Source organism: Oryctolagus cuniculus, chromosome 7 (assembly GCF_051225735.1).
Source record: "Oryctolagus cuniculus isolate XC-2025 breed Fujian yellow rabbit chromosome 7, ASM5122573v1, whole genome shotgun sequence".
Lineage (NCBI taxonomy): Eukaryota > Metazoa > Chordata > Mammalia > Lagomorpha > Leporidae > Oryctolagus > Oryctolagus cuniculus.
The window spans coordinates 106,297,676-106,316,114 of record NC_142873.1 but is presented as its reverse complement, the minus strand read 5'-3'; the positions used below and the strand labels follow the sequence as shown (position 1 = coordinate 106,316,114).

Genomic DNA, 18,439 nt, shown 5'->3' with positions numbered 1-18,439 from the left:
GTCATGAGCTGCCAACGCTATGGAAGTCTGTTGAGTCCAAAAACTCTGACCTTATTTAGACAGTGCCATAATCAAAGTGGAAGTTCTCTCCTCCTTTCAGACAAAGGTAGCTCCTTCTTTGATGGCCCCTTCTTTCCACCGGGATCTCACACACAGAGATCTTTCATTTATGTCATTTTTGCCAGAGTGTCTTGGCTTGCCATGCCTGAAATGCTCTCATGGGCTTTTTAGCCAGATCTGAATGCCTTAAGGACTGATTCTGAGGCCAGAGTGCTGTTTAGGGCATTTGTCATTCTATGAGTCTGCTGTATGTCCTGCTTCCCATGTTGGATCATTCTCTCCTTTTTAATTCTATCAATTATTATAAACACCTGAGAATAATCTATGTTAATAAAGAGTTCAATCAATGGTATGAAGTAGAAAATACTAAAAAGAATAAAATAGTAAGCTATCCCTCGACAGTCAGGACAAGGGCTGATAAAGTCATTGCTTCTCATAGTGTCAGTTTCACTTCTACAGGTTTCCTTTTAGGTGTTCAGTTAGTTGTCACAGATCAAGAAGAACATATGATATTTGTCCCTTTAGGACTGGCTTATATCACTCAGCATGATGTTTTCCAGATTCCTCCATTTTGTTGCAAATGACCAGATGTCTTTTTTTTTTTACCACTGTGTAGTATTCCATAGAGTACATATCCCATAATTTCTTTACCCAGTCTTCTGTTGATGGGCATTTAGGTTGATTCCATGTCTTAGCTATTGTGAATTGAGCTGCAATAAACATTGAGGTGCAGATAGCTCTTTTATTTGCCTATTAAATTCCCCCTGGGTAAATTCAAAGGAGTGTGATGGCTGGGTCATATGGTAGGGCTATATTCAGATTTCTGAGGTATCTCCAAACTGTCTTCCATAGACCCACACTTATTTCTTACTGAGATCCATCCTCAATTATCTTAATACACATATGATTAACTCTGTTAAGTAAAAAGTCCAAGAAATAGTATCAAGAAAAAAAAATTGAAAAAAAAAAACTGTTCCTTGACAGTCAAATCATGGGCAGCTCAAATCATAACTTCTTGAAGTATCAATTTCACTTGTGCAGATTTTGTTGTAGGTGCTTTCATTCATGCAGATCAGGGAGAACATATGGTATTTGTCTCTTTGGGACTGGCTTATTTCACTAAGTATGATGTTTTCCAGATTCATTCATTTTGTTGCAAATGGCCAAATTTCATTTTTTTACTGCTGTGTAGTATTCCATAATGTACATATCCCATAATTTATTCATCTAGTCTTCCATTGGTGGGCATTTAGGTTGGTTCCATGTCTTAGCTATTGTGAATTGAGCTGCAATAAACATGGGGGTGCAGATAACTATTCTATTTACTGATTTCATTTCCCTTGGGTAAATTCCCAGGAGTTGGATGGTTGGGTCATAAAGTAGGGTTGTGGGTGAGGGGGAATTTATGGGGGAGAAATCCACTGTAATCCAAAAGCTGTACTTTTGAAATTTATATTAATAAAATAAAAGTTAATAAAAGAGAAAAATGTCTGTGTAAGTTCTTTGCCCATCTCTTAACTGCACTGTTTGTTTTGTTGTTGCGGAGTTTTTTGATCTCTTTGTAGATTCTGTTTATTAATCCCTTATCAGTTGTATAGTTTGCAAATAATTTCTCCCATTTTGTTGGTTACCTCTTTTTTACACAACAGGAACTTCTCAATTTGATGTAATCCATTTGTTAATTTTGGCTTTGACTGCGTATACCTTTGGGGTCTTTTCCAACTCTTTTCCTGTACCAGTGTCTTGTAGGGTTTCCCCAATGTTATCTAATAATTTGACAATATCATGTCATACATTTAGGCCTTTAATCCATTTTGAGAGTATTTTTGTGGAGGGTGTAAGGTAGGGCTCTTGCTTCATACTTCTACATGTGGAAATCGAGTTTTACCAGCACCATTTGTTGATCAGACTGTTCTTGTGCCAGGGATTGGTTTTAGCTCCATGGTCAAATATAAGTTGGGTGTAGATGCTTGGATTGATTTTATGTGATTCTATTCTATTCCATTGGTCTATCCATCAGTTTTTGTACCAGTATCAGGCTGTTTTGATTATAATTGCCTCACAGTATGTCTTGAAATCTTCTATTGTGAGTGATGCCTCTAGCTTTGTTTTTGTTGTATAAAATTGCTTCAACTACCCAAGGTCTCCCACGTTTCCAAATGAACTTCAGAATCACTTTTTCTATAGCTGAGAATGTCTGGTATTTTGATTGGTATCACATTGAATCAGTAAACTGCTTTCAGAAGAACGGACATTTTTGATGATATTGATCCTTTCAATCCATGAACATGGACAATGTTTCCATTTTTTAAATTTCTTTTTTTAAGATTTATTTATTTGTTTGAAAGTCAGAGTTACACAGAAAGAGAAGGAGAGGCAGAGAGAGAGAGAGAGGTCTTCCATCTGCTGGTTCATTCCTCAATTGGCCGCAATGGCCAGAGCTGCACTGATCCAAAGCCAGGAGCCAGGGGGTTCTTCTGGGTCTCCCATGTGGGTGCAGGGGTCGAAGACTTGGCCCATCTTCTACTGCTTTCTCCAGCCATAGCAGAGAGGTGGATTTGAAGTGGAGCAGCCAGGACTTGAACTGGTGCCCATATGGGATGTTGGCACTGCAGGTAGTGGCTTTACCTGCTACACCACAGTGATGGCCCCTCTATTTCTTTGTTTAATGTTTTGTAATTCTCATCATAGAGATCTTTGATATCCTTGGGTAAATTTATTCCAAGGTATTTGATTTTTTTGCAGCTATTGTGAATAGGATTGATTTTAGAAGTTCAGTCTCAGCCTTGGCATGGTCTGTGTCTACAAGGTTGTTGGTTTTTGTGCATTGATTTTATATCCTGCTACTTTAACAAACTCTTCTATGAGTTCCAATTATCTCTGGGTGGAGTCCTTTGGATCCCCGATATACAGAATCATGTCATCTGTATACAGGGATAGTTTCATTTCTTCCTTTCCAATTTGTATCCCTTTAATTTCTTTTTCTTGCCTAATGCTCTGGCTAAAACTTCCAGTACTATATTGAGTAGCAATGGTGAGAATGGGCATCCTTGTCTGTTACCTGATCTCAGTGGGAATGTTTCCAACTTTTCCCCATTCAATAGGACACTGGTCATGGGTTTGTTACAAATTGTCTGTGTTGAAGAATGTTCCTTCTATACCCAATTTACTTAGAGTTCTCATAATGAAATGGTGTTGTATTTTATCAAATGCTTTCTCTGCTTGAGATAATCATATGGTTTTTATTCTGCAGTTTGTTAATGTGGTGTATCACATCAATTGATTTGTGAATGTTGAACCATCACTGCATGCCAGGGATAAATCCCACTTGGTCTGGGTGGATAATCTTTCTGATGTGTTGTTGGATTCAATTTGCTGAATTTTGCTGATGATTTTTGTGCCTATGTTCATTAGGAAAATTGGTCTGTAATTCTCTTTCTCTGATGCATCTTTTTCAGGTTTAGGAATTAAGGTTATGCTGGCTTCATAGAAAGAATTTGGGAGGATTCCCTCCCTTTCAATTGTTTTGAATAACCTTAGACAAAATGTAATTATTCCTTAAATGTGTGGTAGAATTCAGCAGTGAAGCCATCTGGTGCTGGGCTTTTCTTTGTTGGGAGGACCTATATTACTGATTCAGTTTCTATCTTGGTTATGTGTCTGTTTAGGTTTCCTGTGTCTTCATGGCTCAATTTAGGTAGGTTGTATGTGTCAGGAATCTATCCATTATTCTACGTTTCCCAGTTTGTTGGCATCCAGCTGTTTGTAATTTCTGATGATTCTTTTTATTTCTGTGGTGTCTGTTACATTTACTTTTTCAAATCTAATTATATTGATTTGTGTCTTCTCTTTTTTTATTGGTTAGTTGGGCCAATGGTTTGTCAATTTCTTTTTTTTTTTTTTTCAAAAAAACAGCTCTTCGTTTTGCTGATCTTTTGTATTGTTATTTTGGATTCAGTTTTGCTGATTTCTTCTCTAATTTTGAATATTTCTTTCCTCCTAGTTTGGGTTTGGTCTGCTGTTGTTTCTCTAGATCCTTGAGATGAATTGATAGCTCATTATTTGATACCTATCCAATTTCTTGATGTAGGCACCAATTACTAAAACTTTCCTCTTAACACTGCTTTTATGTATCCCATAGGTTTTGATATGCTGTACGGTCAACTTCATTTGTTTCCAGAATTTTTTTTATTTCTCTTTTGATTTTTTTCTATGACCCACTGTTCATTCAGGAACATGTTGCTCACTCTCCATGTCTTTACATATGTTCTAGAAATTCCTGAGTTGGTGATTTCCAGCTTCATCCCATTGTGGTTAGAGAAAATGTGTGGAATGATTTTGGACTTTTTGAATTTGCTGAGACTTGCTTAATGGCCTAGCATGTAGTCAATCCTAGAGAAAGTTATGTGCCCTGATGAAAAGAATGTATATTCCACAACTGTAGAAGGAAAAGTTCTATAGATATTGGTTAGGTCCATTTGGTCTATAGTGTCAACTGACTCTGCTGTTTCCTTGTTGATATTCTGTCTGGTTGATCTGTCCATTTTTTTTTTAATTTATTTATTTATTTATTTATTTGACAGGCAGAGTGGACAGTGAGAGAGAGAGACAGAGAGAAAGGTCTTCCTTTTGCCGTTGTTCACCCTCCAATGGCCGCCGCAGCCAGCGCGCTGCGGCCGGCGCACCGCGCTGATCCGATGGCAGGAGCCAGGAGCCAGGTGCTTTTCCTGGTCTCCCATGGGGTGCAGTGCCCAAGCACCTGGGCCATCCTCCACTGCACTCCCTGGCCACAGCAGAGAGCTGGCCTGGAAGAGGGGCAACTGGGACAGAATCCGGCGTCCCGACCGGAACTAGAACCTGGTGTGCCGGTGCCGCTAGGTGGAGGATTAGCCTAGTGAGCCGTGGCGCCGGCCCTGTCCATTTTTGAAAGTGGGGTATTGAAGTCCCCCATTAATTTAATATTTCTTTTAAATAGACAGGTTCCCTATAATTAGGTGCGTATACATTTATAATAGTTACATCATCCTGTTGGATTGATCCCTTAATCATTAAAAGTTCCCTTTTTTGTCTCTTTTAACAGTTTTTATGTTAAAGTCTATTTTATCTGATATTAAAATGGCTACACCAGCTCTTTTTTTGTTTCTGTTGGCATGGAATATCTTTTTCCCTCTTTCACTTTCAGTCTGCATGCATCTTTGTTGGTGAGATGTATTTCTTTTAGGCAGCAAATAGATGGGTTTTGTTTTTCAATCCATTCTGCCAGTCTGTGTCTTTTATCTGGAGAATTGAGGCCAATTACATTCATGGTAACTATTTATAAGTACCAACTTTGCACTGCCATTTTTCCAAATGTATTCCTATTTTTTTTCACTTTGAATTTCCTTTGAACTTTTACTTGGGAGATTCCCTTCCCTTATGTTCTTTCATAGTGATGGCCATGTTTCTGTGTTTTTGTGTGTATCACATCCTGAAGCATCTTCTATAGGGCTGGACTAATTCAGTTTCTGTTTGTTATGGAAGGTCTTTACTTCACCTTTCCTCATAAATGAGAGCTTTGCAAGGTATAGTATTCTGGGATGATAGTTCTTTTCTCTTAAAACTTGGAATATATCTTAACATTCTCTCCTAGCGTGTAGGGTTTCTGATGAGAAGTCTGCTGTGAGTCTAATTGGAGATCCTCTGAAAGTAACCTGGCATTTCTCTTGTGCACATTTTAGCATCTTTTCTTATTGTTTGATTACAATGTGTCTTTTTTGAAGATTTTATTTATTTATTTATTTGAGATGTAGAGTTATAGACAGTGAGAGGGAGAGACAGAGAAACATGTTCCATTCACCGGTTCACTCCCCAAATAGCTGCAATGGCCAGAGCTGTGCTGATCCAAAGCCAGGATCCAGGTGCTTCTTCCCAGTCTCCCATGCAGTTGCAGGAAACCTGGGCCATCTTCTACTGCTTTCCCAGGCCATAGCAGAGAGCTAGATTGGAAGAGAAGCAGCTGGGATTAGAACCGGTGCCCATATGGAATGCAGGCACTGCAGGCGAAGGATTAACTTACTGCACCACAGCGCTGACCCCACAATGTGTCTTGATGAAGATCTTTTCTGGCCATGTCTATTAGGAGTTTTATGTGCTTCCTGTATTTGGATGTCCCTTTCTTTCTCCAGATTAGGGAAGTTTTCTATTATTATTTCACTAATAAGCCCTCTAATCTTTTCTCTCTTTCCAAGCCTTCAGGAACTCCTAGAACCCATATGTTGGGTCATTTGATAGTATCCTGTAGATTCCTAATAGTGTTTTTTAGTTTCTAATTTCCTCTTCTTATTCTTGGTTTGACTGTATAATTTCCTGTGCTTCATCTTCTAGGACAGATATTCTTTCTTCTGCTTCACCAATTCTGTTGTTGAGGCTTTCCATTGCATTTTTTATTTGTTCTATTGCATTCTTAATTTCATTTTTATTTCTCTTTAAGATCTCAATTTCATGGGAGAAATTTGCTTTTATGTCATGTACAGAATTCAGTAGCTCATGTATTTCCTTTTGATTACTTCTGTGTAATCTTATGGTCAATGTTTTTAACTCCATTTCTGGCATTTCTTCTTTCTCATCATCTTCACAATCTAGTATTGAAGTGTCACATTCTTTTTGGAGCTTCATGTTGTCTTTCTTATTCTTCTTTCTTGAATTGGTACATTTTTTATTTGGCATTTGAGGAGATACTCAGTCTCTTCTTTGTTTTTTTCCACTCTGGCAGCTTTTATCTTTGTACTATGCCTTTGTAGATATGTGGAGTGTCTGCTTTCAGTGAATATCTAGAGGCTTGTAGTGGGTATGGTCAGGGAGTTTTGTTCAGTCCTCCAGGGTGAAAGGGCATGACTAAGGTGACACATCCAGGTTTGGCATGGTAAATCTGTTTTTTTTTTTTTTTTTATCAGAAGGGAGATTTATTCTGCTGAGCTGAGCTCCTCTCCTTAAAGGAGACTAGTGCCTGAGCACTAGCCCCAGTGGGTGTAATATTCATCTGCTCTGTCCCAAGCACCACACAAAAGATCTGTGCAGTGGTTCACTCCCCAAATGGCTCTAACAGCCAGATCTGGACCAGGCTGAAGCCAGGAATCAGGAATTCCATATAGGTCTCCCACACGTGTAAAGCGATTTAAGTATGTAGGTCATCTTCAGCCACTTTCCTTGGTGAATTAACAGGAAGTTGAATCAGAATCCAAGTAGCTGGTAATAGAGCCTGCACTCGGATATAAGATGCCAGTGCCACAAGTGGTGGCCTAACTTGCTGTGCCACAACACCAAATTCCCCAACAATGTCCCGTACCAGGTAACCTGGAAGCCCTGAGCATGTTGAGTCTCCCACAGTGACTTCCCAAAGTCCCAGCCATACTGTGAGTCCCCCCAGATAGCTTCATTTTTTTTTTTTACAGTTCTGGAACACAAGCCTCCCACATTCATGAACATTCAGCTCGCTGTTAGTTCTCTCCACCAGAGTCAAGAGTTTCCACTTCGCTGATTTCTGGGCATGGACACAAGCTGGTACATCTGTTACATATGTCCAAGATGATGCCCGCTCTACTGGCTAGTTACAGGACACCATTAAAGGTGATCAAGGAGAAAGAAAGGTGTCTCTCCTTTTTTTCTTCTCTAGTTTGGTAGGTACACTGTCCCCCATGGGGCTCCATGCTGGGTTCCCTCTAGGCTCCTCCTGTAGCTTTATTGCCAGTGGCTTGGGCTGCTGCCTTCTGGTCTCACCTCCCTCTCCCTCCCTGCTGCAGAAGCTCTTGGATACTGGAGTCCTGAGGCATGGGCATCCACGTCCTCCACGTAGGTCCACTGTGTCCCTCTAATTTGCATAGAGTCTCCTCTGCCGTTTTCTCCCTAACTCTTCCCTAAGACTGCACTCTCTCCACTTTTTTTAAGCTATACTCTCCTAGACCATAGCAGTAAGCTCCCTCCCTACTCTGCCTTCTTAGAACCTCATAGTATACTATGTTTTTTAAGATTTATTTAATTATTTGAGTGGCAGAGTTATAGACAGAGAGAGGGAGAGACAGAGAGAAGTCTTTTATCTGCTGGTTCACTCCCACCATGGTCACAACAGCTGGAGCTGTCTCATATGAGTACAGGGGCCCAAGCATTTGGGCCATCTTCCACTGCTTTCCCAGGCCATTAGCAGGGAGCTGTATTGGAAGTGGAGCAGCCTAGACTGAGCTGGAACCTATTTGGTATGCCAGTGCTGCAGGTGGAGGCTTAATATACTACTTCACGGTGCCAGCTCCCAGTATACTATTTTTACTCTATTCCTCCATTTTCCTAAGAAATAAAATTAGTATAATGTATCTCATTTCAGATTGATAAATAAGTATCTAAAAAGAACCAATTGCTAACAAGTTCTTTTATAGATTGAGGTAATCTTTGACAATTATATTATGATATTGCATCTATGGGCTCCTGAGGATAACCCAATCACTCCAAATGTTAAATGAAAGACACCTAAGTTAAAGGCAGGGATGCCATGGACTGAGTTTTTTACCCCCAAAATTCATGCTGAAGCCCTAACATCCAATATGAATGAATTTTGAGATAAGTATTTAAGGAAGTACTTGAAGTTATATGAGGCCTTTAAGGTGGGGTCCTAATCCATTATCTAAGAAGGAAGAGACACCAGAGCGCTCTCTCTTTCTCCCATTAGAGGACACAACTAGAAAAGTTCAGAAGAGAGCTCTTACCAGGAGCCATATCAGCCAACATCTTTATCTAGAGCCTCTCAGCCTTCAGAATGTAAAACAGAAATGTAAATTTCTGTTGGTTATACTAAACAGCTTAGGATATTTTGTTATGGCAGTCCAAACTGACTGATATAGTAGGTCCTTTTAAGAAATGCATATGGAAAAACATATAGACAAAAATTTAATGATTTATCAAACACAGCTTCCTTTATGTAATCAGAATTCCTTTACATTAAAAATATTGTATTTTCTTGTCACCATCACCTACTTTCACACCAACATCATTTCTCCATAATTGCTTCTATCATAAGATAGTCTTCATAATACCTTTCTCACCCTGACATTGACAAACCCCTATTCTCCTCTTCTATACTTGGCATAGGCATTACCATCTCTAAGAAGCAAGCAAGAGTTTCTCTTACTTGTTCCCACAAAACCATTCATTTTCCTTATCAAAGTATGCAGAAAATTATCCTATGGACAGAGACTATGTATGTCTTAATTACTACATTATCTCTAGTTCCTCTACAGAATGCCTGGCACAGAGTGGATGTTCAATAAGTATTTGTAGAATGAATCAATAAATATTATAGATGCATTTTATAATATGCTTTTATTTAATTTCAATCAACATGATTCAATCTTATTATAATGTATTAATTTATAAAATGTTAGCAAATTATTACTTCAAATGTTTGAAAGATATATATTTATTATAGATTACAGATTAATTGAATCCTATTTATGTTTCCTAATATAGTTTTATAAAGATAAATTCATAGTAAAAGTACTTTATTTTGCTAAAAATATTACACATAATTAAATAACGTGCTATTTAAGTTTCAACAAAATTACTATAAATTTTCTATTCTAAAAAAATATTTTTTTAATTTATTTGAAAGGCAGAGCAACAGAGAGAAAGGGAGACAGAGAGAGAGAGCTATCTCCCTCCACTGGTTCACTCCCCAAATGGCTCTAACAGCCAGATCTGGACCAGGCTGAAGCCAGGAATCAGGAATTCCATATAGGTCTCCCACACGTGTAAAGCGATTTAAGTATGTAGGTCATCTTCAGCCACTTTCCTTGGTGAATTAACAGGAAGTTGAATCAGAATCCAAGTAGCTGGTAATAGAGCCTGCACTCGGATATAAGATGCCAGTGCCACAAGTGGTGGCCTAACTTGCTGTGCCACAACACCAGCCCCCAACTTTCTATTTTCTAAAAAAAAATCATGACAAGTATCATGTTTACATGTAGAAACTTATACCTGTGGCATTAAAGGCATAAAGCCTTATTAGGCTAAATATTAAACATACACAATACTACATTTAAACAAATTACTTTTGACTACCTTAAAATACACGAAATATTTATTCCAAAGGTATTGCCATTATCCAGAAGATTTTGGAATTGTTAACTGGAAAATACTTTCAGAATCAGTTGATAATTCCCAGGAGAAAATTTTTCATTTCTTTTTTATTATTTCTTTTATACAAGCAAACACACAATTCCCTAGCTCGACAATTCCCCTCATTTGCCTCAAAACGATTTTTGGCAGTACAGTAAAGAACAAGAACTCTGGAGACAGAAGTTGAATATGATTTCTGGCTTTTTTTTAAATTTTTTTTTTATTTTTGACAGGCAGAGTGGACAGTGAGAGAGAGAGACAGAGAGAAAGGTCTTCCTTTGCCGTTGGTTCACCCTCCAATGGCCGCCGCAGCCTGTGCACTGTGCCGATCCGAAGCCGGGAGCCAGGCGCTTTTCCTGGTCTCCCAAGCGGGTGCAGGGCCCAAGCACTTGGGCCATCCTCCACTGCACTCCCGGGCCACAGCAGAGAGCTGGCCTGGAAGAGGGGCAACCGGGACAGAATCCAGCACCCTGACCGGGACTAGAACCCGGTGTGCCGGCACCGCAAGGCGGAGGATTAGCCTAGTGAGCCATGGCGCCGGCCGATTTCTGGCTTTTTTACTTACTAGTTGGGGAACATTGAACAAGTTATCAATCCTTCCTGTGCTTCAGTTTCCTCATCAACATAATGGTGGAAATAATGGTACATGACTCATAGGGTTGTTGTGTTAATTCAGGTAAAACAGCAGTGCCTGGTATACGCTAAGCACTGTCTAAGTATTTGCTAATGTTGGTAGTAACAGTGTTTTAAGGAATCTACAAAATATTTAGCACATTTGCAAGGTCACTGAATTAAGTATACACTTTCAAGTATGACTACTTTGAGGAGAATACAAAATTTGGGTAGGTGAGTTTTAGTAAATGTTTTAAAAGTCAACCATGTGGCCGGTGCTGCAGCTCAATAGGCTAATCCTCCGCCTGTGGCGCCGGCACACCGGGTTCTAATCCTGGTCGGGGCGCCGGTTCTGTCCCAGTTGCCCCTCTTCCAATCCAGCTCTCTGCTATGGCCCGGGAATGCAGTGGAGGATGGCCCAAGTCCTTGGGCCTTGCACCCGCATGGGAGACCAGGAGAGGCACCAGGCTCCTAGCTTCGGATCGGCGCAGAGTGGCCATTGGGGGGTGAACCGACGGAAAAGGAAGACCTCTCTGTCTCTCTCTCTCTCACTGTCCACTCTGCCTGTCAAAAAAAAAAAAAAATCAACCCTGTAACATCTTCTACTTCATTTCTCAATATCTGAGAGTCAGAGACTGCCATATTCCAAGTATAGCTTCTAAAGTAAAAATGGTAATGTCTTTATATTAAAGTAGAAAAGTATTATTTTTGCAACTATTCATATTTTCTCTTTTTTGAAACATGAATTTGTTTTAGGGGCATTCAAACAAATGGTTTTTGTCAATTTAAATTTCTTGCCCCATATCAGAGGGGGACAAAAAAAACTTTACTATTAAAACTCGGCAGTTACCCTTAAATGCTAGAGATGGACTTATTAAAATGTTTGATAACTTACTGGATTTGTTTTATTCCAGGCAAGGCTGCTCACATTCAGGCCTTTGGTTAAGTCACAAGAAAAAGACCAAAGTCGTTCCAAATTGGCTGGTATTGTTGATTGTGCTGCACTTATTTCTATTTCTTCTTCCTCCTCCTTTTTAACATCTTCTTCTACCTCTTCATGCTTTTCACCTGCTAAAATATCTCTAAGATGTTCAGGTTCAGGTTCTAAAAGTAAACCAGATAAAAAAGGTCTTGTCCATTATACGTACAGGGGTGTGCTAAAGGTTCCAAGCAGCATTTTCATCCCTGATTGCCACTTCAAGCCCCACTGGATCTACTGGACCATATGGCCAAAGTGACTGGGCACCTTGAGTGGCTGCCTGAATCTGTTATGTCTGTAATTTCAGGTTCTGCTCAAAGATAGCAGCTTTTTTGAGTGATCTGGTAAATGAGTGATAGTAGCACGCTCAAATGTGGAATATGTTGCTTCCAACATATAAAGAAACTCACTAGACTCTGGGCCTCTTTTTTGGTAGTAAAAGGGGCCAGATGCAATATCTTAATCTTCACCCTTGAAGGTATATCTCAACATAGCGCAAACCACAGGACACTTAGCTATTTCACTAAACTATAAGTCCCCTAGTATTTTATAAGATTTGTTTCCTACCCTCTGACATGCAAATGTCTTGCCAATCTACTTTTTTTCTGGGTCCAATTAGCATAACATCATCAATATAACAGGCCAGTTTGATGTCTTGTTAAAGGGAAAGATCCCTGAAGGAATAAATTATGACATAGGTTTGAAGAACTAATATATTCCTGAGGTAAGGTAGTGACAGTATATTGCTGGCCTGCTCAGCTGAAAACAAATGGCTTCTGGTGTTTTTTGTTTGTTTTACCTAATTAATTAATTACCAACAGTAGTTGGAAGGAAAAAGCATTTGCCTTATCAATAGTTATACACCAGGTACAAGGGAGACGTGTTAATCTGCTCAGGCAATGAAACCTCATATGAAACAGCAGTTGTGGTTGGCGTCACTATAGTTAAGTTTGTCATAATCCACTGTCATTCTTGAAGATCCATCTGTTTTCTGTAAAAGCCAAATAGGAGTTGAATAGAAGATGTGGTGGGAATCAACATCCTGCATATTTCAAGTTGTTGGCATTGGCATTAGTCTCTGAAATCCCTCCAAAACTGTGCTATTGCTTTTGATTTACAATAACCCATGATGCCAGAGCTGCAGGCTGGGAGAGAAAAGGCAATGTTAACAGGAGTCTGAATCACAGGCATTTGGGCTACCTCATCATGCAACTTACTTGTGCCTTCAAGGTGTATGTGTGTATATGTGTGTAGATATATATACCTTTTCCATTCAATGATGGAATCCTGCTATATGCCAAATTCCATGGATTTGTGGGTAACATAATATCTAGTTCATGATAAGCATCTCAGGTCACATGGTAACTTGGTGGTCCACGGTCAAGTATAAAGTTTCTACTAAGGCCCAGTAGTGGGCCAAAGCTGTCTCTCAAGAGAAGAGGTTTCTATATATAATGACAGAGTCTTGCTCTAGAATCCTAAAGGCCTGCCAAAGACTCTAGACGCATTGCTGTCTGCCACTGACACCTCAAATTCCATTGGATCCTCTGGAACATATGGCCCAAGTGGTAGAGCAGCTTGCACAGCATCCTGGACCTGTTGCATAGCCTACTCCTGTTTTGAGCCCTTTGCAAAGCTAAAAGTTTGTCAGACGCTCGGTAAATGGACTGAAATAAAACACCCCTATGAGGAATGCCTTCTCTCCAAACTCCTTATAGGCCCACTAACCATTATGCTTCTTTCTTGGTTGTAGGGGATCCAGATGCAGCAACTTTTCCTTTCTTTAGATAGGATATGGTTACATGCCCCACACTATTAGATGCTAGGGATTTCACTAAAGTAGAAGTGCTCTGAATTTTAGTAGGTTTTACTTCCTATCATGTGACAGCACATGTATTACCAATATAAGCCAGAACCTGGGATGTGTCAATGGCAATGCAAAAGGGGGATTGAATATGAGACACTATAAATGTATGTTAACTAAGTGAATGTAGGGACAAGAGAGAAAAAAAAAGAGCCATGGACACTTATGAAGGTTTGAGTCCAAGGGTCAATGTTCTGAGAGCTCCCTAGTCCTGACTCTACGGCCACTCAAATGTTTAGTGCTGAAACATAGAAATACATCCCCTGATAAACAACAACCCATTCTGTAAATTACATTTAGAAATGCATTATAATTATTTGAGTTTGTCTAAGCATGATTTTAAAAAAAAATACCTTTAAAAATAGGAAGCTGACGATAAGCTGCAAGTTTTGGCTGAAATATATTTTCCATTACTACTCGTTCCATATAAAATAAGTCCTGGTGAAACTTGTCAGATTTTAATATTGCTTCTGAGTGGTCCTCCTCATCTTCATGGACTTTAGCCAGAATTACATTTTCTATATCCATTAGAGAGCTAGCTTCACTATCTATAAAATATAAATGTGAGGTAATAAAATATCTAAATAACTTCAGATGATTCACACACCTTCTAAAATGTAAAAATGACATTCTGCCATTTCTATTTTTTAAAAAATTTATTTATTTTTTGAAAGGTAATATTACAGAGAGGGTGAACAAGAGAGACACATAGAGAGAGGTATCTTCCATATGCTGTTTCACTCCCCAAATGACTACAACAGCCAGGATAAGGCAAAGCTGAAGCCAGGAACCAGGAGCTTCATCGAGGTTTCCCACATGGGTTGTAGGGGTCCAAGTTCTTGTTCCATCTTCCACTGCTTCCTCAGACACATTAGCAGGGAGCTAGATTAGAAGTGGAGCAGCTGGGACTAGAACAGGCGCCCATATGGGATGGTGGTGTTGCAGGCAACGGTTAAACACACTGTGCCACAACATCAGCCCCCTGTCATTTCTATTTTTAATCATAAAAAAAAAAAAATACTGCTGGGGCCAGTGCTGTGGCATAAAGGTTAAAACCACCGCCTGCAGTGCCAGCATCCCATATGGGCACCAGGTCCAAAGCCAGGAGCTAGGAGCTTTTTCTTTAAAAAAGAAACTTTTTCCTTACAGTTCTGAAGGCTGATAAGACCAAGTTCAAGATGCCTCATCCAGTGAGGCTTTCTTGCTGTGTCATAATATAGTAAAAGGCATCAAAATGACCAAAGACACGGATAAGGCAAGTAGTCTCTCTTTTCTTCTCGGAAGGCCACTAATCCCATCACAGGGGATCCACTCCCATGACCTCATCTAAACCTCCCCAAGGTCCCACCTCTGAGCACCATCGACATATGATTTTCAGTGTTAAGTTTCCAATACATGATCTTTGGATAACACATTCAAATCATAACAGTATCTCTATTATTTCTTATTAAAATTTAAATAAGATTATCTTCAAAGGTCTGATTTGATGACTGTTTTATAAGGATACTACACCACTGTATTAGTTTTCTATTGCTGCTATAATAAATTAAAGCAGCTTAAAAACAATGCAAATATATGATCTTATAATTTTGCAGATGAGCGGCCGCACTGTGGCATAGCAGGTAAAGCTGCCGCCTGCAGTCCCAGCTTCCCATATGGGCACCAGTTTGCATCCCAGCTGCTCCACTTCTGATCCAGCTCTCTGGTATGGCCTGTGAAAGTGGCAGAAGATGGCCCAAGTCCTTGGGCCCCTGCACCCGCACTGGAGACCCAGAGAAAGCTCCTGGCTCTTAGCTTCACATCGGTGTAACTCTGGCTGTTGTAGCCATCTGGGGAGTGAACCAGTGGATGGAAGACCTCTCTCTCTGTCTGCCTCTCCTTCTCTCCGTGTAACTCTGACTTTCAAGTAAATAAATAAATCTTTAAAAAATAATAATAATTTATAAAAAAAATTTTCAGATGATAGGACTGACACAGGCATCACTGAATTAAAACCAAGTTGACAGGGTTATGCCCCGTTCTGAGGACTCTAGAGATAATTTGTTTCCTTGGTATTTCCAGCTTCTGGAAGCCACTCATAGTCTCTTCACCATCTTCAAAGATAGCAACATTGAAACTCTCTCACCTCCTTCTGTAATTGCACCTCTCTGCCAGACTATAATTGAGAAAAGTGCTCTGCTTTTAAGTACCCATGTGATTACATTGTACTCAATCAGATTATCCACAATACTCTCCCCATTTGAAGATCTTTATTGTAATGACACCTGAAAAATCTTTTTGCCATAAAAGGTAACACATTCACAGATTCCAGGAATTGGGATGTGTACAAATTTCAGGGACTATTATTCCGCTTTCCATACTACTTGGTAAACTTTAAAAACTGAACAAAGAGGGTAGGTTACAGCCCTGGTCTGCAGTGCTGGCATCCCACATGGATGGCAGTTTGAGTCCCCACTGCTCCACTTCTTCTGATCTAGCTTGCTTGCTAACGCACCTGGGAAGGCAGCAGAGGACGGCCCAGGTGCTTGGGTCCCTGCACCCATGTAGGAGTGGGAGACCCTGAAGAGGTTCCTGGTTCCTGGCCCAGCCCTGGTCATTGCAGTCATTTGGGGAGTGAATAATTCCAGTGGATGGAAGACTCTCTCTGTCTCTACCTCTCTCTGTAACTCGGCCTTTCAAATAAATCTCTTTAAAAAATAAATCTTTTTTAAAAATAGATTAACTATACTTTAAAAAAATACTGAACAAAGGGGAATCCCTCTTCCATGAAGACAGAGTAGAAGCACCTTTTCCCCTATACCACATGCTAAATCCAACTAAAAACACTAGAAATTATATATTAAAAAAAAAACAAACAAAAGAATACTTTGAAAACTGGAGACTAAAAGCAGAGCTACTAGGGTCCTTGGGACTCAGGAAACAACACATTGGTGAGTTTCCTATTTTTCTTTTTAAGATTTGTTTATTATTTGACAGAGAGAGAGAGGGACAGAGTGAGTAGATCATCCATCCACTGATTTACTCCCCAGATGATTGCCAACAGTCAAGTCTGGGCTAGGCTGAAGCCAAGAGCCAAGAACTCCATCCAAGTCTCCCATGTGGATGGCAGAGGCCCAAATATTTGGGCCATTATCTGCTGCCCTCCCAGGTAGATTAGCAGGGAGTATCTGGGACTTGAATTGGACTCTGATGTAGGATGCTGGGGTCACAAGTAGCAGCTTAACCCCTGTGCCACGCACTGGGATCTTGTGGGTTTTCTTTTGTCTCATGTGTTCTAGTCATAGAGCTGAAGAAGCCAGCAACCTGGAAACACTAATGAGCAAGGACGAAAAAGAAAACTAAATCCCAAAGAAGCCTCCTTTCTCTAGCCAAGGGATCCCGGAAAGGAGCAGGAAACAAAGGGAGAAAGGAAGGCAGACAGACAGGCAGGAAAGAGGAAAGAAAGAAGGGAAAGAGGGAGGGACAGAGGGGAGGAGGGAGAGAGGGAAGAAGGAATAAAAGTTGGAACCACTGTGTTCCAACCAAATACCATAGAAACAAACAAGCAAACAAAGTATATCCCCACCCATGCCACAAAGGCCAAATGTGAACCAAGACTTCACCAGGCACAACTTATCAAAATTTGTGGCATGTACCAAAGACAATTCTTGGAGAGGAATGTATAGCACTGAATGCATATATTAGAAGAGAAGAAAGATATAAATCAGCCATATAAGCATTTTAGTACAGTACGGAAGAAAAACAATGTAAGCCTAAAATCAAACAGAAAAAAAAATTAGAGCAGAAATCAATTAAATTGAAAACAGGGAATCACTAGGGAAAAAAATCACTGATGTCAAAAATTGGTTCTTTGAAAATATTAATAAAATTCATAATCTTTAGCCAAACTAACCAAGAAAGAAAGAAAAAACAGGTGGGCATCTGGCCTAGCAGTTAAGCTGGCCAAGATGATTTGTGACCTGTATCACAGTATGTGGGTTTGGTACCTCATTCTAGCACCCTGCTTACTTCTTGCCAATATAAGCCCCGAGAGCTAGCAGATGATTGCTTAAGTGGTTGAGACCCTGCCACCCACAGGGGAGACATATATAAAGTTCTTGGTTTCTGGCTCCAGCCCCAGTTATTGCACACATTTGAGAAATAAATCAGAATATGGGAGCTTGGTCTCTTGCTCTCTAGCCCTCCTCTCTTTCCCTCCCTCTCTCTGCCTCTGTAACAAAAAAGGGGGAGGAGAAGAGAAAATATATGAATCGTCAGAATGAGGAATGGAAGAAGTAATCTTACTACTGATTCCATGGGTCTAAAAGAATAATGGAATAATGTGAACAACTTTCTGCCTGTAAGTTTTATAAAAGATGAAATGGAACAATTTGTTGAAAGACACAAACTATCAAAACTCACATAAGGAGAAATAGATAATCTGGATAAACCTTAAAGAAATCGAATCAATAATTAATAGTTTTCCAAAGTAGAAAGCATAAGGCCCAACCAATTTGGAAGATAGTTTGGTAGTTTCTTAAAAGGTTAGGCACAGTCTTAATAAACAATCTAACAACCTGATCACTGAGCTCTATTTGTAGTTTTTATTTTCTCACTAAATTCTAAGTCTGTTTTTTTCCTATGCCCTTTAGTGGACATAATACTAAAATAAAGTATATCAATAAATTCTTTTTGTTTTTGAAAACACACTATGCACACAAAAAATAAAATACAAACTAAAATTTATATTTCTTTTGAGACTTTGAAACTAAGGGTTTTTTATTTTCGTTTTGTTTTGATTTGGG

General features: G+C 39.6%; 1 protein-coding gene across 5 annotated transcripts in view; it reads right to left on the bottom strand.

The window, feature by feature from the left end:
• Positions 1 to 18,439, bottom strand: part of DNAI4 (dynein axonemal intermediate chain 4) — an 84,563-nt gene that overhangs the window by 23,451 nt on the left and 42,673 nt on the right. For 3 of the 5 annotated variants that reach the window (XM_008265088.5, XM_089337245.1, XM_089337246.1), the window contains 2 exons: positions 14,009 to 14,203; positions 11,708 to 11,916 (listed from right to left, as the gene is read on the bottom strand). In XM_008265088.5, the coding sequence (XP_008263310.3) occupies positions 11,708 to 11,916; positions 14,009 to 14,203 (404 nt within the window). Of the gene's footprint in view, positions 1 to 11,707; positions 11,917 to 12,611; positions 12,783 to 14,008; positions 14,204 to 18,439 lie in introns of those variants that run through there. The other 2 variants (XM_089337247.1, XM_017346207.4) reach the window with 2 other exon arrangements.